Source organism: Dendrobium catenatum, unplaced genomic scaffold (genome assembly GCF_001605985.2).
Source record: "Dendrobium catenatum unplaced genomic scaffold, ASM160598v2 fragScaff_scaffold_621, whole genome shotgun sequence".
Taxonomy (NCBI): domain Eukaryota; kingdom Viridiplantae; phylum Streptophyta; class Magnoliopsida; order Asparagales; family Orchidaceae; genus Dendrobium; species Dendrobium catenatum.
Window position 1 is genome coordinate 21,324,094 of NW_021319083.1, and position 27,816 is coordinate 21,351,909.

General features: G+C 34.3%; 1 protein-coding gene across 1 annotated transcript; it reads right to left on the reverse strand.

The window, feature by feature from the left end:
- Positions 1–337: 337 nt before the first annotated feature.
- Positions 338–27,398, reverse strand: LOC110104700 (ubiquitin-like modifier-activating enzyme 5). Its single transcript, XM_020833925.2, has 14 exons — positions 27,147–27,398; positions 26,640–26,708; positions 26,436–26,549; positions 25,594–25,722; positions 25,332–25,400; positions 24,136–24,300; positions 23,909–23,945; positions 20,328–20,410; positions 15,433–15,507; positions 13,814–13,888; positions 13,493–13,579; positions 13,279–13,394; positions 1,123–1,172; positions 338–922 (listed from the first exon to the last, which is right to left on the reverse strand). The coding sequence occupies exons 1-14, from the start codon at positions 27,234–27,236 to the stop codon at positions 774–776; spliced, it is 1,308 nt and encodes a 435-aa protein (XP_020689584.1). The 5' UTR covers positions 27,237–27,398; the 3' UTR covers positions 338–773.
- Between the last annotated feature and the right edge of the window lie 418 nt (positions 27,399–27,816).

Genomic DNA, 27,816 nt, shown 5'->3' on the forward strand with positions numbered 1-27,816 from the left:
CGTTAACAAGTCGAGCTCGAGCCAACTCACGAGCTTATACCATTAGAGTAAACCATTACAGAAGCATGAAATCAAACATATAGTCCTTGGTTGTAAACAACTGAGTCAATGGTGGTGGCTCTTGATCCGGCCCAAGCCAGCTTTTGATCAAACTGGATCTCAAAGTTTTGACCAATTATGAAACGAGAGTTGGGCCCACATTTTCTGAAGAGAAAATTATGGTCACATTTTTATCTTTGAGGTATTAAGATAAATATTTTTAATCTTTATATAACTATATATTTACTAAGAATAATCTTTGACTATAAGAATCACTGAGGACTTAAACTAGTTAGAATAAATTCCAAGGAAATCTTCCTATAAGTTAAATCAAAACTTACAAGGGCAGCAGGATTTGCTATAGTATCTAATGAATGTAACACATAATAAATTATTTAGGTAAAAATCCCACATAAATAGTCATTATACACTGCTGCCTGGACATATTGTCTGAAATCTCTAATATTATAATATATGTTCCTCAGCTTCTGACTTATTTGATACTAATTAGCTCAAATTTCTATTAAACCATTACCCCTCGCATCAGTTTCTTTGGATATAAGCTTCGTTTGAGACAATTTTTTTACTGTTTTTTACTTTTTTAAAAAGCAGTGAGAAAACTATCTCAAACGAAGCCATAATCTCAATGAAACCTGTGGTAGAACGAATTTCGCAATAAAATTATCTGGAATGAAATAAAAACATTTTATCTTGAAAGACTCTTCCCTGTGATATTATGAAGCATTGAGGGCATCAAGTTGTCTCTGAAGTTCTTCAAGATCGACATCGTTGGATGAAATACTTGTCCCTTCTAATGCTGCTGCTGCTTCTTGATGCTTGTCAGCACTTGGAAGCTCCCTAGTTAAACCTTCAGGAAGCTCATCTGAATAAGAGAACACGGAGATAATAAGAAAATAACAGGGTAAACAGGTTGTCATGGCTGAGAGGCTGAGGGTTCATTTGGGACGGCTTTCTTCCTGCTTTTTAAACTAGTTTTTTAGAACAAAAATTAAGATTTTTATACTAAAAAACTGTTTTAAGAAGCAGTAAGAAAGCCATGCCAAACGAAGCCTGAAAGGTTACCTGCAGCTTTTGGAGCATTCAATGTTTCCATCTCACTATCATCTACAACACTGTAAAGGAGTGAAAAGTTTTAGGCCCCAGAATTTGGACAGTATGTTTCATTCAAGACAGCTACATGTATGATGAGAATTAACCAGAAACAAATGAAACTAGACTTCCATTATAGGAATCAACTATTAATTACTATAAGAAGAGGAGTAGGAAAATTAGAACTAAATTGCATTAACGGCATTGAATTTTCTAGAGATTCAGGGTGCACAAATTGTTCACAACTACATTGAGGATCTTTCTCTGCTTAAGGAAAAAGGTACAACAAAAGTGAGAAGGTGGTTAAGACTTCAAGTGGGTGCCATGACACTCCTTACAAGTGGGAGGCCGTGTTCAGTATTAAATGCAAAATCAAACGGTGCTAACAAAATTCAACTATAAAATTATCCATGCCCATTGTGAAGCTAATTAAGTGCGGATTTTTTGACTAACCTGTGAGTCAAGAGTAAAGATAGCAGAATTTTGCAGGTTAGCTGGAATGGTATCATTATCCATACTTAAGAACAGTAGCGGAACCCCCTTGAGCTTGCCCCCCCTAAGAAAATATAAAATAAATTTTTATCAGGTTGAACCTTGCCGGGGGCGCTGTCCCCTTGAACCCCGACATATCTGCCAACAATTACTTATAAGTTTGCCCCCTGAAAATTATGGTTGGTTCCGCCCTTGCTTAAGAATATGAAATAGTTGTTGGGGGTTATTTGGCATTCTATTATTTCCTATCCAAACATGGTGGTTCCCTATATTTATTTTTGTTGAAACCTAAAATGGTGATTTTGGTTGTTTGTTGCTTCTTAAGTGGCGTTTCCCTTGCTAGTTGTGTTTCTAGGAGTACTTTTTGTTTCTTACACGCTAGTGTTATCTGAGAATAAGCTGTGGGCTTCTCTTTTTTTTTTTTACTTGACAAGGTTAGTGTTATGTTTTGGAAAATCTTTTTGCAGGACATTGGGCTGCTGTTAAAAGTTGATTATTCATGTCGTGTCTCTCAACAAGTTTGACGTTGTCTTTTGGAGGAATAGATATATGAATCAAGCGTTTCCTTTGATAGGTTATTAAGAGCACTGGCTATTGGTTTGTAGCAAGCAGTTATTGCCAACTTCATTGTTATCGGGATGCTTCATGGTTCTATCCAAGTCAATGGTGTTCTACCGTTCTTATCCATTTTGTTGTAGAGTTTTTTGTCGGGTCTCTTTTGGTATCTGATAGGAAATACTTGAGTTTGCAAGTAACCCTAAGGTAATACTTGAGTTCACAAGCAAACCTAGCCCAAATCGGTGAACAAACAGCAGAAAAATGGCTGTCCACAGCAGGAAACAACACAGCAAATTGCTGTTTACAGCAACCAGACAGCAGAAAATTAGAGGAAGACTGCAGTAAAAACTCAAAGCCAACTTATATTCCACTAGACGATGAATAAAACAACAAAGATACAATTTGTTCTTCAATCCTAGAAGAAGAACAACTTTTCAATCTCCGGCTACGCCAAGAGCCCAAAGCAAGAAACCTTAGATCTCAAACTTTCATTCAAATTCAAGATACCCAAACCCTAGGAAAACAAACTATTTAATGCATACAAATCAAAAGGAAATCCCTAAACAGTCTCTACATTCAAATTTCCCTCTCAAAACCCTCAAAAAAGCTTCCTAAAATGCTCTAATGGGGCGGTCGGGCCGCTCGATCTCCACAGGAGGCGGAGATCCCGCGTTATTCACGAACTGCCGGTCCCGTGCGGACCGGCTGGACCGGTCCAGTGGACCGGTCTAACAATACTCCCCTCCCAAAGATCCACCTTGTCCTCAAGGTGGAAATATGCTCGTGTTCCCGAGGAGGTGGCCATCCTTGAGGTGACTAAAAAACCTTACTGTATTGCTGAACCAAGGGCTGCACAGAAAGAGAAACATCCCCTCCCTCCTCCAATATGATCGCATCCAACCTGTGTAGTCCCACCACATAATCTTCCCCCACCTCTTGTATGTTCCTAACCATGGTCTTAAGTGATGTCATGGCTTTGGATAGCCCTGCATCTCCCCTTATAACCACCTTTCCACGTGAGTGCTCCCCAATTGTCCTTGGTTTCCCCCAAAGTTTGCAACTATTTCATTCCCAGGATGACATCAGTACTTCCTAACTCTAGTTGGAGAAAATCCTCCCTTACCTGAATCTCCTGGATGGTCAACACCACTCCTCTACACTCTACAGATCCCCTGGCCTTTCTCCACCTTCCCTGTACCCATCATCACTCCATAGCAACCGATGTCCACCAACTTCACTCTCAATTGGTCAACGACCTGAGTGGAAATGAAATTGTGAGTAGCCTCACTATCAATTAGCACCACCACCTCACGACCAACTATCTCTCCTTTCACTTTCATAGTATGACTCGGAGTGAATCCCACTATAGAGTTCAGAGAGACTACTGCCACATCCAGGTGCAACTTCTCCTCCTCCTCCTCTTTAGATCTGCTCCCACCTCCCTCCTCATCTTCCTCGTCTTCACAGACAAGGAGAACCTGAAGAGTTCGGTCCTTGCACCTATGCCCCGGCATGTACTTCTCATCACATCTGAAGAACAACCCCTTTGTCCTCTTATCCTGCATCTCCTTCTCTGTCAGCCTCTTCAAATTTTCCCCACTCTCTCCTACTGGCTTCTCCCTGGTGGTCTCATTAATATTGTCCGATGCAGGCTGCTTGGGTGCTAGAAGAGTGGTCGTCGTCCCATAAGATCCCCCTGAATAGTTTCCTCGAGCCCCTCTTTCTGATTTCTTCTGATCTTCCACCAACTGCGCCAGCTCTATAGCCTTCCCTAGGTTCCTCGGCTCCAGCACCCTGACCGCTGTTCGTATCTTAGGTTTAAGCTCCTTCATGAAGTTCCCTTCTAGGGCTGACTCCAAAATGTGATCTAATCTGCTAGCCAAGTACTCAAACTTGTCCTGGTAATCGTCCACAATCCCCCCTCCTGAGTCAAGGAAAAGAATTGTTCATAGAAGTCTCCTCACCCATCGGCTCGGAAACGCTCAAATAAGCAATCTTTGAACTCTCTCCAGCTCCGATGGGCTCCCTCCTATCATGCCACTGATACCATGCCAAAGCTTTTCCTTCCAAACACAATCCCGCCGCTGTCAGCTTCTCTTCCTCCGTCAACCAGTTGACCGCAAAGTAACACTCTACCTTGTAGATCCAGCCATGTCCGTCTTCACCCTCAAAGACGGGCATCTTCAGCTTCCTCACCCGTGGGTCTCCTCCATTTCCCCAGTATCCTCCATAACCTCCCATTTCTCGAAGGGGAAGAGCTCCCCAAGTGTCCCGATCATCTCTCCGACGATTATACTCGAACCCCTCTTCATACTCTCCCCTTCTTCCTTCAAAATCATCACCTCAACGCTGAATTCCTTCAAATTCAGCACCTTGACGATGAAGTTCCTCCCTTCTTCCTTCAAAATCATCTCCTCGACTCTGAATTCTTTCGAATTCAGCACCTCGGAATTGAAATTCCTCCCTTCTCACTTCAAAATCAGCACCTCGACGCTGGATTCTTTCAAATTCAGAACCTCGGCGATGAAATTCTTCCCTTCTTCCGACAAAATCAGCCTCCCGTTTGTCGTATCCCCTACTCAACTCCTCCCACGAAAGCGGTTCTAGCGGAGGCATCCCATCGTCTCCCTCTAAAACTTCCAGTTCCGGATTTTCCCTACCCCTAAACGGGTTAGGGTTTCCTCATCTTCCATGGCCGCCGACGGTTTCAGATGATGCCGGTTTTTGCTTTTCTTCAATCATTTTTTTCATTAATTCTTCTAGCGCGGCAAATCTTCCATCCATCTTCTCATGGATTGATGAAAATTGATTTTGAAAATCTGAGATCTTCTCTTCGAAATCTGTCTTCAATTGCCCTAGCTCCCCTTCCAAGACGTCAACTTTTCTTCCGGCCATAATTCTTTCTTAGAACTTGAGAGATCTTCTTCTGATTGAGACAAGTCTACCGCTGAAATTTCAGAAATCTAGCCGCCAACGGTCCCAAATATCGATGCTCTGATACTAATTTGATAGGAAATACTTGAGTTCGCAAGTAACCCTAAGGTAATACTTTAGTTCGCAAGCAAACCTAGCCCAACTCGGTGAACAAACAGCAGAAAAATGGCTGTCCACAGCAGGAAATAACACAGCAAATTGCTGTTTACAGCAACCAGACAGCAGAAAATTAGAGGAAGACTGCAGGAAAAACTCAAAGCCAACTTGTATTCCACTAGATGATGAATAAAACAGCAAAGATACAATTTGTTCTTCAATCCGAGAGGAAGAACAACTCTTCAATTTCCGGCTACGCCAAGAGCCCAAAGCAAGAAATCCTAGATCTCAAACTTTCATTCAATTCAAGATACTCAAACCCTAGTAAAACCAACTATTTAATGCATACAAATCAAAAGGAAATCCCTAAACAGTCCCTACATTCAAATTTCCCTCTCAAAACTCTCAAAAAAGCTTCCTAAAATGCTATAATGGGGCGGTCGGGCCGCTCGATCTCCGCAGGAGGCGGAGATCCCGTGTTATTCGCGAACTGCCGGTCCCGTGCGGACCGGCTGGACCGGTCTAGCAGTATCATGGCTTTCTTTACATTGGGGGCGAGAAAAAGATCAAATGGCCTCTTGACTCTTTATGAAAGACTAAAATAGTCCCCAACTACTTTAAAGAATCATTTTGATCTCTCAACTCTTTAAGGAAAAACTAAATTAATCCAACCATGAAACTATTTTGATTCCTTCTTAAGGACTTGAGAGTCCAAAATGATCCTTTAACATAGTTGGTTTGTAGTGGGTATTGTATTTGGTATTAGCAAGCGGCTTCCTTGCAATCCTACTTTCCTCTGGAATGTTGGTTGTTTTGATCTGGGTAACTCCATCTTCATTGTCTTTTGGTAGTTATTATCAAACTTCTACTGAGTACATTGCCTCTTTATTTGTGGTTTATGGCATACTTGGGCCTTACTTATCACGATTTCTAGCATTATTTAAATTTGCATAATCCAATCGCACCATCAAATTGAGGTGAATAAAAACTGCTTTGAGGCGTACAGCTCACACAAAAATTTTGGCGTACATCTCATGCTGAACAATTGAGGCACAACTAAGTTGAGTGAAGTGCGCCACAAGACTTATATGATGAAGTATAAGCCATGATTTGATCTGTTATGCTTGTCAAATTTATGATGCCAAAGCACAATTACTCTTATGATTAAACCTAAACTCACTTCATTAACAACAACAACAACAACAAGCTTTTATCCCACTAAAACCTAAACTTACTTCATTAAGAAAAAAATTCTAAATTTGTAAATCATGGAGCCTAAGACTGTAGCTCACACACATGCATCTGGGAGCCTCTCGCTGCAGATGATGCTCCTAAATTACAAGGATTTGCAATTAAAGTGTTGGGCTTAACTCATCATTCAGGATGTGAACGAAATATGAGTAATTATAATCAACTTCATACCAAGAGAAGAATTACTTGACTAACTTAAGGATGAATTCATTGATTTACACAATATATAATAAGAGATTAAAAGATAGACAATTGAGAAAGAAAATTTTAGAGGAAAATAAAGATCCTTAGAAATGATGTGCCATTGGATGATGAAATCATTTTTGGATGATGAAAATAAAGTCACATCAGCACTATTACAAGAAGAATATCTAAATTTGACTTCTTTGATGGAGGAACAAACAAGACCAAATAAGTCAATAAGAAATTAACAAAAATATTTAGAATAAAATTTTATCTAATAAAAATTAGAATCATCAATATAATTATTATGTTAAATAATATTCTTATTGAATTCTATTGATTAGGGAAGATAAAGATAGTTAAGATTAAAGATGTTGATAAAGATTGGGAGGATATTGATACAACCACGGTTAACAAAGAAAAGAATCAAGTAATTATATTGATGATTCTAATAAAGACCTTTTAAGGCCATCTACAGCTAACTCCGAAATGTTGTAATACTCCAAAATACAGTAACTCGTCTCCAACAGAAATCCATTTTCTAGATGTGCCATTGGATGATGAAATCATTTTTGGATGATGAAAATAAAGTCACATCAGCACTATTACAAGAAGAATATCTAAATTTGACTTCTTTGATGGAGGAACAAACAAGACCAAATAAGTCAATAAGAAATTAACAAAAATATTTAGAATAAAATTTTATCTAATAAAACTTAGAATCATCAATATAATTATTATGTTAAATAATATTCTTATTGAATTCTATTGATTAGGGAAGATAAAGATAGTTAAGATTAAAGATGTTGATGAAGATTGGGAGGATATTGATACAACCACGGTTAACAAAGAAAAGAATCAAGTAATTATATTGATGATTCTAATAAAGACCTTTTAAGGCCATCTACAGCTAACTCCGAAATGTTGTAATACTCCAAAATACAGTAACTCGTCTCCAACAGAAATCCATTTTCTAGATGTGCCATTGGATGATGAAATCATTTTTGGATGATGAAAATAAAGTCACATCAGCACTATTACAAGAAGAATATCTAAATTTGACTTCTTTGATGGAGGAACAAACAAGACCAAATAAGTCAATAAGAAATTAACAAAAATATTTAGAATAAAATTTTATCTAATAAAACTTAGAATCATCAATATAATTATTATGTTAAATAATATTCTTATTGAATTCTATTGATTAGGGAAGATAAAGATAGTTAAGATTAAAGATGTTGATGAAGATTGGGAGGATATTGATACAACCACGGTTAACAAAGAAAAGAATCAAGTAATTATATTGATGATTCTAATAAAGACCTTTTAAGGCCATCTACAGCTAACTCCGAAATGTTGTAATACTCCAAAATACAGTAACTCGTCTCCAACAGAAATCCATTTTCTAGATGTGCCATTGGATGATGAAATCATTTTTGGATGATGAAAATAAAGTCACATCAGCACTATTACAAGAAGAATATCTAAATTTGACTTCTTTGATGGAGGAACAAACAAGACCAAATAAGTCAATAAGAAATTAACAAAAATATTTAGAATAAAATTTTATCTAATAAAAATTAGAATCATCAATATAATTATTATGTTAAATAATATTCTTATTGAATTCTATTGATTAGGGAAGATAAAGATAGTTAAGATTAAAGATGTTGATGAAGATTGGGAGGATATTGATACAACCACGGTTAACAAAGAAAAGAATCAAGTAATTATATTGATGATTCTAATAAAGACCTTTTAAGGCCATCTACAGCTAACTCCGAAATGTTGTAATACTCCAAAATACAGTAACTCGTCTCCAACAGAAATCCATTTTCTAGATGTGCCATTGGATGATGAAATCATTTTTGGATGATGAAAATAAAGTCACATCAGCACTATTACAAGAAGAATATCTAAATTTGACTTCTTTGATGGAGGAACAAACAAGACCAAATAAGTCAATAAGAAATTAACAAAAATATTTAGAATAAAATTTTATCTAATAAAAATTAGAATCATCAATATAATTATTATGTTAAATAATATTCTTATTGAATTCTATTGATTAGGGAAGATAAAGATAGTTAAGATTAAAGATGTTGATGAAGATTGGGAGGATATTGATACAACCACGGTTAACAAAGAAAAGAATCAAGTAATTATATTGATGATTCTAATAAAGACCTTTTAAGGCCATCTACAGCTAACTCCGAAATGTTGTAATACTCCAAAATACAGTAACTCGTCTCCAACAGAAATCCATTTTCTAGATGTGCCATTGGATGATGAAATCATTTTTGGATGATGAAAATAAAGTCACATCAGCACTATTACAAGAAGAATATCTAAATTTGACTTCTTTGATGGAGGAACAAACAAGACCAAATAAGTCAATAAGAAATTAACAAAAATATTTAGAATAAAATTTTATCTAATAAAAATTAGAATCATCAATATAATTATTATGTTAAATAATATTCTTATTGAATTCTATTGATTAGGGAAGATAAAGATAGTTAAGATTAAAGATGTTGATGAAGATTGGGAGGATATTGATACAACCACGGTTAACAAAGAAAAGAATCAAGTAATTATATTGATGATTCTAATAAAGACCTTTTAAGGCCATCTACAGCTAACTCCGAAATGTTGTAATACTCCAAAATACAGTAACTCGTCTCCAACAGAAATCCATTTTCTAGATGTGCCATTGGATGATGAAATCATTTTTGGATGATGAAAATAAAGTCACATCAGCACTATTACAAGAAGAATATCTAAATTTGACTTCTTTGATGGAGGAACAAACAAGACCAAATAAGTCAATAAGAAATTAACAAAAATATTTAGAATAAAATTTTATCTAATAAAAATTAGAATCATCAATATAATTATTATGTTAAATAATATTCTTATTGAATTCTATTGATTAGGGAAGATAAAGATAGTTAAGATTAAAGATGTTGATGAAGATTGGGAGGATATTGATACAACCACGGTTAACAAAGAAAAGAATCAAGTAATTATATTGATGATTCTAATAAAGACCTTTTAAGGCCATCTACAGCTAACTCCGAAATGTTGTAATACTCCAAAATACAGTAACTCGTCTCCAACAGAAATCCATTTTCTAGATGTGCCATTGGATGATGAAATCATTTTTGGATGATGAAAATAAAGTCACATCAGCACTATTACAAGAAGAATATCTAAATTTGACTTCTTTGATGGAGGAACAAACAAGACCAAATAAGTCAATAAGAAATTAACAAAAATATTTAGAATAAAATTTTATCTAATAAAAATTAGAATCATCAATATAATTATTATGTTAAATAATATTCTTATTGAATTCTATTGATTAGGGAAGATAAAGATAGTTAAGATTAAAGATGTTGATGAAGATTGGGAGGATATTGATACAACCACGGTTAACAAAGAAAAGAATCAAGTAATTATATTGATGATTCTAATAAAGACCTTTTAAGGCCATCTACAGCTAACTCCGAAATGTTGTAATACTCCAAAATACAGTAACTCGTCTCCAACAGAAATCCATTTTCTAGATGTGCCATTGGATGATGAAATCATTTTTGGATGATGAAAATAAAGTCACATCAGCACTATTACAAGAAGAATATCTAAATTTGACTTCTTTGATGGAGGAACAAACAAGACCAAATAAGTCAATAAGAAATTAACAAAAATATTTAGAATAAAATTTTATCTAATAAAAATTAGAATCATCAATATAATTATTATGTTAAATAATATTCTTATTGAATTCTATTGATTAGGGAAGATAAAGATAGTTAAGATTAAAGATGTTGATGAAGATTGGGAGGATATTGATACAACCACGGTTAACAAAGAAAAGAATCAAGTAATTATATTGATGATTCTAATAAAGACCTTTTAAGGCCATCTACAGCTAACTCCGAAATGTTGTAATACTCCAAAATACAGTAACTCGTCTCCAACAGAAATCCATTTTCTAGATGTGCCATTGGATGATGAAATCATTTTTGGATGATGAAAATACTAACAGCAAAGCCAATACAGCAAGAGAAATCTCAATTACGTAGTAAAGTTGGCCTAAGACCATCAGTAACCGAACGTTAAACAACAGTATGTCGTCCACCGAATGATTCAACCGAACGCTAGAAATCCTGCTAATTTTCAGGGGTGAGCAGTACGGCGCCAATATTAGTGTCGCACTATTCACACAAGCTATTTTTTCTTTAATCCAAAAATTAGGTTATTAAATTTAGTTTTTTAAATGTATTATTATTAATTATTCAAATTAAGAATTTATAAACACATTATTTTTTAGAATTTAAAATATTTTTTACATAAATAATTTATTTAAGATACAACATTATTATATAAATTAAGATAAAATACTCATATAAATTTGAAGAATATCGAGTAATACAATACCTCAACAAAATAAAAAATAAAATCAAAATACAGAACAAGTTTGAACTAAAAATAAATAAATAATTAATAGTGACAATTAAATAATCTAGAATATTGGTATCGAGTCCTCTAAAATCATTGAGATATTATCCAAATTAGTTTGAAGGAGTATTGTTGATCTTGTTGTCGTTCGAAACACTTTTATAAAATTTGTGTTTGTTCAGCTTAGAAAAATGCATGAACATCAGGATTTTGTATGACACTTAAGTCTTAAAACAATATTTTATTTTCTTCTTTGAGTTTTTTCAAAGTATAGTTCTTAATTTGAAGCTCCAAATGATGTTGTCTCTACGCACTTTTTTTTAATTACTCAATAAGTTGTTTATTTTCATCTTCCAAAGTATTAATAAAGGTTGACATCTCTTCGTCAATTTTTATTTTTAGTTTGGCTTTCTTCACCCAATAGGTCGTTCAGATTGAGAGCCACAAATATTATATTATTCATTATCTAAATTTAGAAAAAACGCAGAGAGTCTAGGAGATTGCTGTTTAACAAATTCAGTGGTTAGATTTTCTGAATCCGATTAGGCATACCCAAAGCTCGACATATGAGATTCCTGTCAAGCACTATATTGACCATCTTGAAAAATTTCAAAATTTTTAATAATGTTCCACACATGATCAAACTTTCAACTAGATTTGAACTTCTCATCTTGCGCAAACAACAGTTTAGTTTGATCTAACTGTAAATCGATATAAACAATTATAATTAAAAAAATTGTGAAATGAATAATATATATGCTTAAAATAGACATTAATACTTACAATATCTTTATTTAAAGCACCACTAAGTTGTTTAGTTTCAACATGTAGAATGCATATGTGCATCTTCCTTGCTGTTTTCTCAATAATATGAATACGGAATTGAACAGATCTTTCAACTTTGGCTTTTGGAATTATTGTAGGCTTCTACACATGTCCAAAAGTGATCTGATGACTGATATATACCCGTGATTGCGTCTTGAGAATTTATCATGTAAATTTGGCATAAGAGGCTCCCAAGAATATGCAGAAGATTGGATAGACTTTTTTTTTTTTTAGGTTTAATGATTGTAGAAGATCAGTTAAATGATATATTCCTTACCCCTACTTATATAACAATTATGTTGACATTATTGATAACCTTCTTACTTCATAATTTCATATCACACCGGATGTGATCACTTACGGTACTTTGTCCTATAGGAACTCACATTTCTCAAGCAACATTAACCGGATGTAACCACTCACTACACTTTGTCCTATAAGATTCTCACACTTCTCAAGCAGCTTTGACCCAATGTGTCCACTCACTGCACTTTGTTCTATAAAATTCTCACACTTCTCAAGCAACCTTGACCCGATATGACCACTCACTGTACTTTGCCCTATAAGATTCTCACACTTCTCAAGCAACCTTGACCAGATGAGATCACTCAATGCACTTTGTCCTATAGGATTCTCACACTTCTCAAGAAACATTGACCGGATGTGACTGATCAATGCATTTATCTTACAAATACTAAATATTCAAATGATCTTAACATCACAATATGCATAATAGTTTTTCATCAACATCTTCCTCGGATGAAAAAATCATTAAAATGTATATTTTAAAAAAAAAAATTATAAGTAGGTATAATTCAAAAAATTGATAAATATAAATATATGATTAAAATTAAATATAAAATAAAGTAGGAGAAAAAAATACACAGAATATTCTTTTTTTGTTGTTAAAAAATGGAGTTCGGTTGGAGACGAGTTACTACATTTTGGAGTATTACTGCATTTTGAAATGAAAAATGAGTTTCGGTTGGGCATGGCCTAAAGCAACTCTTTTCAGATTTCTCGAAGGCTTTAGAATCAATGGGTCTACCCATTTAAACCCTTCTAATTAAAGGGATTTGAAAGTAAAAACCTTCACGGGTTTAAACCCATTTAACTTTTTCATTTAAGATTATGTGGACAACCCGAACTACCTTGAGGGTGTTCGAAGTTTGCTAATATCAATATAAAATAAAACTGAAATAAAATAATATAATATCAATATAAAATACCATGATGCTACGTACTAAAGAAAACTCTCCATTTCCCTAAAGAAACCATCTATACGACAACAATATTTAATTTTCATTCTTGGCCGAGCAAAATTACCTTATATTCCACTCATTCTCCATATGAAGTGGAGATTCATTTTCTCGTGATGCTTCAGCTTCATTCTTTGCTTTGGCCAATGCATCTCTAACAGGTTTGGCCAAAAGATACTCCTTCTGCATGCAGCGATGGCAACACATTATGATTCAAGAGAAACGGGATCCATCAAACTGTCAAAATGAAGCTGATTTAGCACAAGTGAAAAAGTTAAAACCTGCCGCTCAAGACAAGCTGAGTTTGAACATTGTGGATTTGGCCTCATCTCCATAGTTGGAAAAAAGTCTTTCAGAGAGTTATACCCCTGCAAATAATATAGAAAAAACCTCTTTATCAACAGTCAAATTATAAATGGGTTAAATCTAAAAGTCCAGGTAATCAACATTAAATTTCTGCATCCGTGAAGGAAAACCACCATTTTTTTTTTGAAATTACAGAAGTGTAATAGTACATAACGTTGTATGACAAACAAACAATGCTTGCAATGCTAGCGTTCAAACTGATAAATACAAATAACAAGGCGTTCAGAGTAATGTACCAGATATGGAGATACTTCTCCAAACTTCAGTAAAAATTTTAGCGCATTCTGAACTAGCAGACCAGCAACAACTCCCTATAAAACAAAGATTTCTGCTGTTATTTCAAAGTTAAGGTATCTAGGAGCCGCCAATTTAACAAATAAATACAAAAAGAAAGAAATCAGAAGTCCATTGAAGATGGTGGACGAAGCAACAAATAGGTGATCAAAAAGAATAATTAAAGTCAACCATTTGGCTAATTTAGTTCTTGTTTGGAAGTCTACGAGGTTCAAACAAAAAATCCCCAAGATTTTAATGGGATGGGAAAATAGTAGAATCATTCCCTTATTGACATTCGTTTGTGCAATGCAAAAACTTATAACCCTCTAGGTATGTCTAGATCCCCCAAAAAAGAGGCGATTTGGCACTGAAGTCCTCTAGTTAAGATATTTTTTTTAAAAAGAAACTTGCAGAGTATAACCCTTGTGGCTTAAACCCATGCTACATTCCTTTATACCCTTTCAACTTCATCATTGGCTCGCCCAATATTCCCCCTACCCCCTTCTCTCTCTCTCTCTCTCTCTCTCTCTCTCTCTCTCTCTCTCTCTCTCTCAAAACAGACACACACAGATATGTATTTGAGTATAAATATTTCAATCATTATTTCACAAAAATAAATATAAATTAGTATTTACTAATCATGCCAAATTTTAACTTTTTTCCTTCGCTAGAAAACATTACATATCCTAATTATTTATTACGTATAAAGTAACTGTAATTTCCAAAAAATATCTATAACCATATGCTTGCATAAGCTTTTTCCCTCAACAAAATGACGCATTGGATTCCAGAGGTTCCGCAAAACATAAGCAAGAGAGATAAATGATCCAATGATAAGAAATGTAGTTATATTTGTAAGAGCTTATGGGTTCAAATAATATTGTAGCATTATTTGAATTTTAATTGTGAGTAGCTCATCGGTCGAAAATGACCTTATTGAGCTTAAGAATAATTGACCTATGGGCTAGCTCCAAGCCCATAAGGGTTAGCCCATTTAAGACCACACTCATTAGGCCACCAGCCGGTCCCGCCTGGACCGGCTGGACCGGTCCAGTGGACCGGTCTAACAATATCCTAATTATTTATTACGTATAAAGTAACTGTAATTTCCAAAAAAAATATCTATAACCATATGCTTGCATAAGCTTTTTCCCTCAACAAAATGACGCATTGGATTCCAGAGGTTCTGCAAAACATAAGCAACAGAGATAAATGATCCAATGATAAAAATGTAGTTATATTTGTAAGAGCTTATAGGTTCAAATAATATTTTAGCATTATTTGAATTTAATTGTGAGTTGCTCAATGGTCGAAAATGACCTTATTGAGCTTAAGAATAATTGACCTATGGGCTAGCTCCAAGCCCATAAGGGTTAGCCCATTTAAGACCATATTCATTAGGCCACCTTGCAATGACCTTTAGGGGATCAGACTCACAAGCTAACCCAGCCCTCCCAACAACCAAGAAAATTTGACCTCGATATAGATGGTTAATATGAAGCAAATCTAGAGCAATGCAATAACTTGAAAATTTCTTGAAAACGATGCAAAAAATACACAGAACAAGACAATTTTTCACCATGGTAGTTGGTAATGATGCAGCACAGACCCCTTCTCTCTTCAGCGTGCGTTCATCCACTCCAGATGCAACAACCTAAGATGCACAAGAACAAAATTTATCAGAAAATTAAATATAAAGAATTGATTGATTAGCAAATTGCCAAGTTGTCCAGATGATATACCTATCAAACTGTGCTGAATAACATTTTTAAAAGCAACAAATAATCTTCAAAAGTTTCTGATTTGATTTTCATAAAGGAGAACTTGCACTGACACCCTAGATTTACAAGGAATCTAACAAAGAAGACTAAGAAAAATAGCCTAACCAGCAAAGTGCACGCTATAAACATTTTTCAAAAGGTATATCTCATATAAACCTGATCACTAACTTATATTTATAAAACTAAAAAATAGTTTACAAACTACATATTCTAGTTATGTATCTTCAACATGTAGCATGAAATTGTAAGATGCAACCAGCGGTTCCCATACATAAAAATTTGTGGCTTCTGCTCATGATATATCCAGTCACAACAGTTTATTTAGAGGTGCAATCACACAGAAAACTCAAAAACAACTAGCATATGTCCAAAAAAATTTTAAAAATGATTTAACATAAAAGGGAGTATCCTCAGAAACCAAATAAAATTCAGCCTCTAATAAGTTCATATTTAAGCAGAATATAAAATTATTTGATACAAGATCATGTATTGATTGATCAAAGAAGAAAATAGAAAACTAGCTTACACTACATAGGAAAAATATCCGCCAATATACAAAGACAAATAATAACCTTCGTACTCAAAAATATACAATCAAATTTCCTTTTCCAGCAACCAGTCATGATTTCCTTAGCATAAGTTCGTGGGATCCTAGTTTTCTTATTTATCATGAATTCATGGAATTCTTATTTCATTTCTTAAAATAACTCTGTGGGTTCCAACACTCCCCCTCAAACAAGTGAATAAATGTTGTTCATTTACAATTTGAATATAATTGCTTGAAACACTCCACTGTTTAATCCCTTATTAAGCACATATGCAAATTGTTTATCAATAGATGTATAGGGTAAGCAAATCAAGCAACTGTCTAGCTTTTCTTCAATGATTGTTGGTTCACCTCTTTATGGTTTGTTCGATTATGATGCACTGGATTATGACTTAAGAGTTATGTTGGTTGTAGACTACTGCCACGATAAAGTATTATCAGGCCAGCCCATTTAACCTTCAAATACTCTAGAATGATTTTCAACCCACTAGTTCATAAATATCCTAGGCCATTACTCAAAACTCAACTTCAATACTTGAACTTGACATCAAATTTTGAGGCACACTTCTCCACATTATAATGTTCCCACCAAGAAAAGTGCAATATCAAGAGGTTGATCTTCTATCGACAATAGATCTATCATGATCAATGTGTCACAAGATGCCATCCAAAAAGAAATAGACTATCCACCAGAACCTAGAGCAAGAAAGAAGCAAAGATGTCAAGACAAAGGACAAGGAGCAAAGCAATTAAGTAGCATTCTAATTTTATATTTATGTGTTTTAAAATGTTATAAGAGACTATGTTACAGTAATTTTGACTTGTAGTAGCAATTATTAAGTGAAATTGTAAAATTCAAATTATATTTAAATTTTTTTATTAGATTCAAGTCTTACCAACTGCAGTCAAGGGGAATGATCGGACTTAAAATTAAATTCACTTTTCTTTTTAGACCACGTAGCATTCTTGAACACCGAAAGTAGAAGTTTGATGTATTGATCAAAGCACACGTGGATATTTTGTTATCTTTTAAGGACTTGAACATGACTTAGATGACGTACATATTTATTAGTATAATTACCTAGTGCATTTGCACACCTTTCAATGTATTTGTATGATGCAGCTACAAATTTTCTGATGTCAATAAATGTCATACTTGCACAATTTTATGATGAATTTAGTGTAAATTCATTTCTTTATTTTAACCCATGCAGCATTATAAAACCACAAACTTAAAAACTTAAGTGTTTGTTCATGTGAACTTTTCATTTCCAGAGAGACCTAAAGTTTGAAATTGGCAGTAAAATTTCAACATATTCACATGCTTCTTAAAAAAATAAATATATAGTATATTTCTTATCAAATCTACGCAACATTCTTAGACGTTATACTTATATTTTTGTCACATTCATCGGAGCACATGCAAACTTTCCATTTTAAAAGAGATTATTTTCTTACATAAATTTCAGTACACCTATGTCATATACTTGCGCAATTTTCAGTGCACTTGTATGACCTAGATATATGATATTATGTGCGTCTGATGCATCTGCAAAATATTGCAGATTTGATGTTAAAGAAGCAATTTTAGTACAGGTTGGAACTGCACATTTTTCACGACTTTTTTATAATTTTAAAATAATTATGTTTATGACATGAGTCTTACAGGGGTTCACTTATCCCCTATTAATATGAAGGGGGAGATAGTTCATTTCTCCCATCCATGGAGTTCACTTGAGTCCATTGCTCTGAGTTCTTGAAGTTTTGAGTGTAATGGAGCTGTGTTTGCATTCATAATGAACTTGCAAGCTTTACAGTCTCCTATAAATCCTATATTCTTTATCACTATTCAACATTTTACTCTTTTAGGTTACTTGTATTGCATTTTTAATGTTTAATTTCTGGATATATTTTGCTTATTTTAAGCCCTTTGTATGAATTTTTAGAGTCATATTTTTAGTCCAAATCCCAACAACTGCCGACATCTCCCCCTCTTAGGAGAAATCCACGGGTAGGTTGGGTCTTCCCACCATGCCAAAAAAGACATTTATGGTCGATGTCCTACGACACTACAGTTAGAATTTTCAAAAACCCCACTTGTCAATAAATACGTACATGGAGTACCTGCACAAGAATTTTTTACATGTAAATTTCCTAATCACATTGCAAACGTTGTTGACAAGTTTTCTCCTACCACACTAAGAAAAGTGTACACATGGTTTCACTCATCACGCCAAATGCACCGCAAATGGAATTCACCCATGGCATCATAAACATGGTCTACCCATGCCATGCTAAGAAAATCGTGCACGGGTTTCGCTCGTCACATCAAACACATCACCAATAAAATTTTGGGGTTTACCAATCGCATCATGAACATTGTTATCAAGTTTTCTTCCGTCATACTAAGAAAAGCATGTAAGTAGTTCCACTAGCCACACCAAATGCATCGCCAGTGTGATTGTAAAGATTTTTTAGTTGTTGCATTTTATATCTGCATGCATGAAGGCATGGATGAGACCACTCTCTTCTAATAGAGAGAAATGGGGCTTGAGAGGATTAGATAGAGAAAGAGGAATTTCACTCTCTGTTTAGAGAGAAATTGGAAGAAATATCTTTTTTTAAAAGGTTTCCTTCTCTGTTTAGAGAGACAGAGAGTTGGGGTAAGAGAAAGGAGGTTGAGCTAGAGAGAAAAAGAGAATGATGGAGGTTGGCCAATGATTGGAGGGTTGGTCAGTGGCGACTTGGTCATCCTAAAGCATAGGCAGCAATGAGCTAGGGGAATAGGTCGGCAGCCTAGATGGGGTGATCAACTAGGCATTTGTGCACAAGAAGGAGAGGGGTGAGGCAATAGGCAACTGGTGGCCTAGGCAAGAGATGGCGGCTAAGAAGCTATCTAGCAACTAGAAAGCAACACACAGGAGGGTTGTCTAGCAGGCTGGGTGACTTTATAGCAATGACAGGGTTGACAACGACAACATGCAATTGGTGGTAGCTTGCTCGGTCGAGGTGGGAGATGGGAGAGGATTATGCAAGTCTCAGAGATCGAGAGAGGGAGATTATGGAGAGGCTCAAGGCTCGCGTGTTAACAGAGAGGTCGTGAGGAGGAGGGGTGGCTAAGAGTGAATATATGAGGGCAGTACAAGTTTAGGTTAGGTTTAGTTTGAATTTTTATCTTTTTTTTCTCTTTTAAGTATGTTGTTTAATTAGAACAGCACTATCCTTTTTACCCTAAAATTCCAATTTTAATTAATTTTTTTAATAATTTAAATATTTAAATATTAATTTTGAATTAAAATTTTAAATTTTATAGAATAAACAAAAAAATATTCGTTTTAAACACATCAATTTTCTCAGTGAATTTCATCGCTCACGCACTTCAAATTAGTACTCATAACATGTGTGCGGGTGGACTTTTTTTGTCCTTTCTCGTGTTGAAATCCAAACAACATGGGCAGCCTTTCCTAATAATGTTGGTGTACTAGACGCGATGGAGTAGTCTATTTCATGAACGCAGAACATTCAATTGATTTCGCACAACGTCATGCTCGTAATCCATCATTTTAATCGAACACGACGGTCCTTTCACAATAGTTTTAACATTCCAGCTTTGAAGGCATTGTCCATCTCAAGAATGAATGATGTTCATGTGATTTCATGTAGTGCTGGGACATATCAAACCAATTTCATGTAGTGTTGCCTCCGTTGATCATTGTTCTTCTCATTGGAAGCATTTGAGCTAGTCACAGAATAAATATTAGAGATCAACACTGCATGGACATGTAGGAGTACACAAACCCATTTAGAAAACAATCAAAAGGATGGAACTAACAATGAATCTTATGATCCATGTGATCATCACCAACCCAATAAAAGAAAATTAAAAAGAATGCTAACAATCTGCCATTACCTTGCCATGAACTGTCATGCCGTGAGAGGTTCATGCCTTAAGAGGTTTATGAGCATGTAATACATTGAACATTCATATGCGAATAACATGGAAGTTTTTAAGAGTATATAAATTAGTTAATTAAAATGATTTTGTTGGTACAAGGGAGCTTACACACACAACGACATTGTCACTTCTGAAGTCCTGATCATAACATCATATACTTTACTAAGTTAAGACTAAAAATATGTACGTACCAATGGTGGGGCACATGCAAAGCAAGCTGTTTCACCTGGGATAAGCAATTGTATATGACCAGAAACAGCATCTTCAGATACGCCTGGCATAAAATTTATTTTGACGATCAAAAAGAAGTATATATGTATCTTGAGAAACAGTAATGCGTTCTCCATACAGAAAATAAGTGTTTTATAATCTATAGAGGCTCAAATAGCAACATTCAAGTGAAACAAACTCTAAAAAAAAAACACCATTCTCTGTAAACTAAATGGTAGGGAAAAAATCAATGCGCCAAAAGTTGAATTCCTATTCAAAAACTAAATATCTGTCCACTATTAAAAATTTATAATGCACAAAAATAAAAATGTGACAATTCGGCTCATAGAAGAATATCTGGTTTAAATGGCTAACAGAAAGATAATATAAAGTACAAAAAGCTTTTTTGCTCTGCTTGAGCTGCCTTCAAAAAATATGACCATCATTTCACAGTTTGGTACATATAAATTGCTTTTTTTTTCCATTAAGGGGGCTCAAGACTTGGTACATATAGCATAATTCCAATTACAAGTAGGATAAATTTATCAAAGCTATATCCGCTGACCTTTGTACTTAAGAACTATAAATTGGAAACCAAAAAATATACCAATTAAGACATAACCCTCGTACAACTGAATTTACTTTAACTGCTGATATTAGTAAAGAATGGTAGAGGAAATTATTAGAAGATAGAGGCCTTAAAAATAATAGAATTACGACTAAGTATATGATATATAATTTTAATTGGTACGATGTTAGAAATTATCATTGAATATTATCAGAGGATTAGGTGATACTGAAGGTTGATAGGCCCGAGTATATATTGGATCTATCATACAAAAGAATTGAGATATATATAAATTGTGTGTGACAAGATATCATCATAAAGGCTTAAAGGTACATTTTATACAATCACAATTAGGCCAGTCATATTGTATGAGCTCAAAGAAAGGGCTATAAGAAGTCATTGATATTTAAGTTGATTGTGTCATAAATAAGGATTTTAATATGGATGTTCCGCAAAACTATGGAGGATAAATAAAAGAACAATTCTATTAAAAGAAAGATTTGAGTAACAACTATTGAAATTAGGTGACTGAAAATAGAATTTGATGACTTTGACATATATAACAAATAGTAGAAAATGAGTTGGTTAAATGACATGATAAAATAGAATAGGATTAAGAAGAAAAAGTGGTAGACTAAAGAGTTTATAGATAAAAGTTCTTAAAAATGAATCGTGAATAACAGGTTTAATACCTTCGGTAACACTCTACACTAAAAAATGAGGATTCATAACAACGATCCTAAAGAGTAGTTGCAAAGGCTAATGATAATGAAGAACTTTGCTTGAGATGCTTCATGAACCAGATTAATTGAGAAAAATATGATAAATTTGATATATTTGTATACATCTTGATCGACGACTAGAACAAATTTGAACTCACTCATGAAAAGATAAATTGGCTATACTACCCAAACAATATAAATAAAATATTCATTATTAATTTCTAGTATGAATATATCATAAAATAGTGCACATGCTTCATTAATACAATATAGAGAACAATATAGAGAAAAGCCTGAAAAAGTCCCCCGATTATTCGTATGTTGTTAATTTAGTCCCAAAGTATTGCATTCTTTCAATTTAGTCCCTCAGCTATAAAAAATTGTTCATGAATGGCCCCTCACATAGAAATTAACGAAAATGGAGATACAAAATTGATCCCAATTTAATCTCTTGACTATATAAAATATATTATAATTTTTCCTGAGGGACCATTTGGGATCAATTTGTATAGTCAAGGGACTTAATTGGATAAATGCAATACTCTTCAACAAAATTGGCTACATTTGAGTAGTCAATAAGACTATTTTGGACTTTTTCTCATACAAAAGGTAGCATCAAAATACATATTTTAGTTGAAAATTTTTACTCAATAATTTAGTAAAATAACCCACATTATTCTTCACAAATTTAGATGAATTGTGCTAGAGGAAGTTTATTTCCGACCCATGTTTTGTGGTGATTGTATTTTATATGCAATCCATGCAATGGCAAACACCAAATACCACCAAGATCACAACTTTTTTTTTTTTTTTTTTTTTTTGACAAAAGAGGAAGAAGGAAAAGGATAGCTATGACTTTTAAGCATATAGCACAAAACAATAATTTTATAACCTTATAAATTAACCTAAGGCAATTGATGTCCTAAATGAAAAGGTAATCATCAAAAGATAAGGCAGTTATGACTTTTGGGTCTAATAATGAGTGGAGAATTTGAGTTTTTGCCCGTCCCTATGGGACCTCATTATCGTTAGTGTTATGCCTTATATAAATAGAATAAGCACTCATTTCTCTTCATAATCCAATTTAATCTCTTGACTATATAAAATATATTATAATTTTCCCTGAGGGACCATTTGGGATCAATTTGTATAGTCAAGGGACTTAATTGGATACATGCAATACTCTTCAACAAAATTGGCTACATTTGAGTAGTCAATAGACTATTTTGGACTTTTTCTCATACAAAAGGTAGCATCAAAATACATATTTTAGTTGAAAATTTTTACTCAATAATTTAGCAAAATAACCCACATTATTCTTCACAAATTAGGAGGAAGTTTATTTCCGACCAATGTTTTGCGGTGATTGTATTTTATATGCAATCCATGCAATGGCAATATATATATATTGTTTTTTAACAAATATCAAGTTATATAAGTAAAAAAAACATTATATTTTTATACCACACTTACCAATACAAACAAGAAATAAAAAATAAAAGCATGCTAATAGAAAAATAAAATTAGATCCACAAATACCATTTCTTAATATTTTTACCAATTTCTCACCCTGTGCATTGCATGGGGAAGAATCCTAGTTTCGTTATATGGAGACTACTCCAATACCTTCCACACTCATTTTTTAAAGCTTGTTTTGATAGATTTCACATAAATCCATCTTATTCTTCTACTTTTGACAAAATCAGTACTAATAAGGTTCCACTTCACACATAAAAAAAAGAGAGGCAAGTTGATAAGTCAAAATCTTATAATACAAATCTCAAGGCAAAATACTTCAACTAGTAATCTCCTGCACAATTTTACATCAAAATACAATTTTTTATGCAATTCAAACGCATATTCAAGCCAAAGGTTATCAGTATTCTGCATTAAAATTAATTAAACAAGGGAAACAACTGCATAGGCATGTGAAGTTGTAGAACACCATTTCTTTCATGAAACCTTCTAATTCTTATAGGAGTCATTCAAGCTCAATCACGGCACCCAAACTAAACATGAAAAACAGCATAGTCACAAAACCAACAGCATGTAGTTCCAAAGCATTCTTCTTCAGACCAAACTGGCAGCTAATCCAACCAAAGAATTCAGTATTCTAAATTATTGACAAGCAAGGAACTATGTACAAGGGTATGTCTCACAATAAATGAAAGTCATGGTTGTCAGGGCTAAGCATGAGAAAAACTTCACATACAGAGAAAGAAATTATGAGATTGGGGAATCCAGGAAATGAAACAGGTGTATGTCAACTCACCCGATTCAATCCACGTCTGGTTTAGTTCATTGCATGCCTGAGCAGTCACAACAATATCAGGAAAAAAAATTAATCAGTATAATATGTCAAGACAAGCCTACACAGCATGTAGTGACATAAATTAAAAAAACGCGTTCATAAATGAAATTATGCTACCAGTTTTCAATTTGGAAAAACTAATGAACCTAAGCCTATACAAAAGTAAACTCATTGGATGTTCATAGCACCTGGTTAACAACCATGCGAGCCTCATAATTGTCCACACAGCTCAGCACGAGATCAATTCCCGCACTTCTTGCATCATCTCGTACACTATTCTTTGGGTTTTGCCTTCTCAGGCTCTCCATGAAAACCTCGAAACCTTTTACAGTTGTGATGTTTAATGAGTAGCTCTGAAAAAGTTAAGTAAAAGACTGAAACATAAAGAACAAGTTCCTCCATCAACAAAGGATAATAATGGCATTTTAAAAGAGCACAAATATCACATAAAGTTAACTACAAAATAATTACATATATTTGTATTAGACAAACAGAGCAGATGATGGAGTTCATAACACAAGCAAGGAGGGACCTAACTTTATTAAAGTTTAGAAAACTGGAAGGTTTGGTCCATGAGTACTTGTCAATACAATAACAAGGGGACAAATATAAGGAGCTGTTTGGCTTCCTACTACATAGGTTTAAAAAACAAAAAACAGCAAAAGTTACTTTTCGGTGTTTGGTTGCTGCAAATCAGTTACATTCCCTTAACATCAAGCAAGTTTTTAGGATATTTCCTTCAGAAAATTGTGGCGAGTAAATATAAAATTTGAACGCATTTATTGAAAGAGTTTGGATTACTTTGTATCTACTTTAGTTGGAACCAACAGCTTAGCTACTTTAATATAAACCAATAGATGCAAATAATTTTTTTGAAATAAGAAATCGATGTTCATAAAGATTAGCAGCTATATAATTTATCTATCAGATATTTAAATACATCTTTAAGTAATTTCCTGTAACGGTTTCCCCAAACACGTTATATGTTGCAGCATTGCTTCCAGATCTTCAGTTCAATCATCAAAGTTACAAAGACACCAGTCAGGTGGTACCCAAGAAAAATAATAACTTTACCATACATATTCATTTCTATGTTATGCAAATGCATAAAAATGTGGAACAAGCTTTGGTTCTTCTTTTTTCCTAATTTTTATTTTTCTTTTGCACGCATGGTTCAGCAGAGCATAGAAACGCCAGGTTATGGTTTATAGGTCCAAACTAGGATGACTGAAGTTATCTTCTATTTCAGTGCAAGGTTAAGTTAATCATCGTATCCCAGTTTTCTCCCTTGCTCTGAGAAGCGCCTTATCATTACATATAAAAATAAATCATCCATTCCCACAAGATACAAAATAATTTACCCAATTCATGTAATGATGCTTACTTCGAGCACAACATCAGGGTTAATTTCTGAAAGGGTCTGGACAGCAGCATCTGTTTTGGTCATGCCAACCTGCAGCAGGAAGAAACTAATTGAGTTAACCTGCATCAGAAGGGCTTTAACAAAATTAAACAATTCAACCAGAAGAGCTAAAAATATTTTTAGCTTAAAAATAAATGAAAAAAGAGTTAAATATAACATATTGTACATATAAGAATCTAAAACCAAAGGAAACAAAAGACAATCTAGTAAATAAAATTTATGCCTGTTCCGGACGAAAAAATAGTCTATTCATGTTGGCCAACTCTACTGTATCATAGTCATATAACAATAGGCGCCCAATGCCGCACCTAGTGAGCATCTCGGCCGACACGCTGCCAACACCACCAATTCCCTGTAACAGTGGCAAATCAAAGTTATGCAATCATATGAGAAACTGATAACTCAAACAAGCATATATTTAGCAAGAAACCTAATGCATTACACAAAAATGAAATAAATAGTCAAGAATGAAAGGCTATCAATTATACAGCAAAAAGAAAGAGTTCTTAAATATTCAATTCGATAATTTATCATAGCTAGAGAATCATAAGTGCAAGGCTAACAATTGTACAAAAAAGAAAGACTTTTTGAATATTGAATTAGATCATTTAACCCAGCAAGAGAATCAAGAACTAAGTTATAAAACATGAAAAAAAGACCGACGGCTCTACCTAATAATAGCTTGCAAAACGTAGCAATAGTCAGAAGACATTTCTAAAAGCATGAAGTTTCCATATGATAGATCCTTTAAAGGATTTGGAATCAGGGCAGAATATTGCAGAATAGAATCAGTATAACATTATATAATTCCAATGTAATGCTAGGCATTTCATGCAACTCTAGCAAGCACAAAAAGGTCATATGTTGCTGCATGGTATGGTGAAATGTAAAAACCACAATAGCTGTTGCATTAACTCCAAAGAACATAGTTTCCTACAAGCGACTATAATTACATATATGAACAGAGGGGAAAAAAAAAGATAATATTTTGAAAATAAGATATTGCCATTTCAATAAAAAATCATTTCCAAATTTTATTCGCCTGCTGCATTTCCAAATACTCACAACAATAGCAACTGAGAAATCTCGAATTCTTTCATAGTTTTCCACAATGCCCATTCGCTGAAGCGCCATCAGCCTACTGTACGGGTTGCTGTCCACTACCTCAGCACTCATCTCCTATACCCAGTCCATAATTTTAGTCAATGTAATGAAAAATTATTTCCAATAAAATATGACAGTATAAATTAGTCAATGTAACATAAAGACCTTGACTTTGGAACGGCGGGAGGTCCCAGCTTTTGTGATACTCATGATTTTGACAACGCGCTCTTCTATCTGTGTGGCCATGCAAGCATGATAGATCAGTTCATTGAAAATGCAGATATAACGTAGATCATGCATGGAATAAATTATCCAAAAAGAGAAAATAAGCGAGCGGGAATTCAAAAGAAATAGGTTGTCAAAAAAAGTTTAAAACTAATACGATGAAAAGAAAAATCAAGCAGGCAAACTTCTCATACAATATAACCTCCAATCAATCCTAGAGCATGATTCAACCCTCGAATTACCGGTCAATTCAATTCGAATACCCTAAAGACACTAAAACCCGCATCTTTTCTCAGCCTATGCTGCGGTAAGAGTGCCCAGTTGAGGCAACAAAGGGATCAAGCTCATCAACGTGTTTGCATACAACATTTTACTTCGAATTCTAGCCGACTAGCTCAAAAAAAAAAAAAAACAAGGGCGGGCAAAATCTGTGTCGGCTTAAATCACCTTCGCCATAGAATCACGATGACTGACATCCGGCAACGATCCTTTAAGAGCCTCGATGTCCTGCAGCAGCGATCTAAGCTCAGTATCCATTTCCACCGCTTCAGATGCGCTTCTGGCTTGCAGTCTCTCGCAGTCGGAAGCTCCGTCGCCCCCTGTCGCCGAGATCGCTGCTTGTACTCTGTGGGAGTTACCAGTTGCCTTGAAAAATCGTGGAGCCGACCCGCCGATCCGAACCCGACTCCGAAAAATCCGGTTGAACCGTTTCCGGTCCTTGGAATAAATCGGTCAGATTTAGCCATTTAGGTAACTCAATTTAGATATAAAATAATACATTTAATATTTTTCTTTAAATTTTGTTTATTGGTATTTTTTTTTATCAATTAATCTAAAATTTTTATGAACATGTTAATAAAAATATTTTTTTAATTGAAATGGTTATCAGGTCGAGTTCAGGTTACTAGCGGGTTGAATTCAGGTCTATCTTTTTAACATATTTATTAAACGAGTTGTGTTCGGATTAATTGGATTCGATAGGATCAATTTGGGTTGGACTCAAATCTGACTCATTGAACCATCTTGACAACCCTAATCTCATGTATCTCAACATTTAAAAAAATAAAAATAGAGGCTAATGTTTTGAAAGAATTTGTGGCAATTATTTATTTTCCTA

What these genes read in the sequence shown, in the direction of transcription:
- LOC110104700 (XM_020833925.2), bottom strand. Translation starts at nt 27,236, where the DNA reads ATGGATACTGAGCTTAGATCGCTGCTGCAGGACATCGAGGCTCTTAAA. An exon ending in ATTTCTCAGTTGCTATTGTT is followed by an intron (nt 25,723 to 26,435) that starts GTGAGTATTTGG and finishes CCACTGTTACAG; the next exon opens with GGAATTGGTGGTGTTGGCAG. An exon ending in CTCGCATGGTTGTTAACCAG is followed by an intron (nt 23,946 to 24,135) that starts GTGCTATGAACA and finishes GTGACTGCTCAG; the next exon opens with GCATGCAATGAACTAAACCA.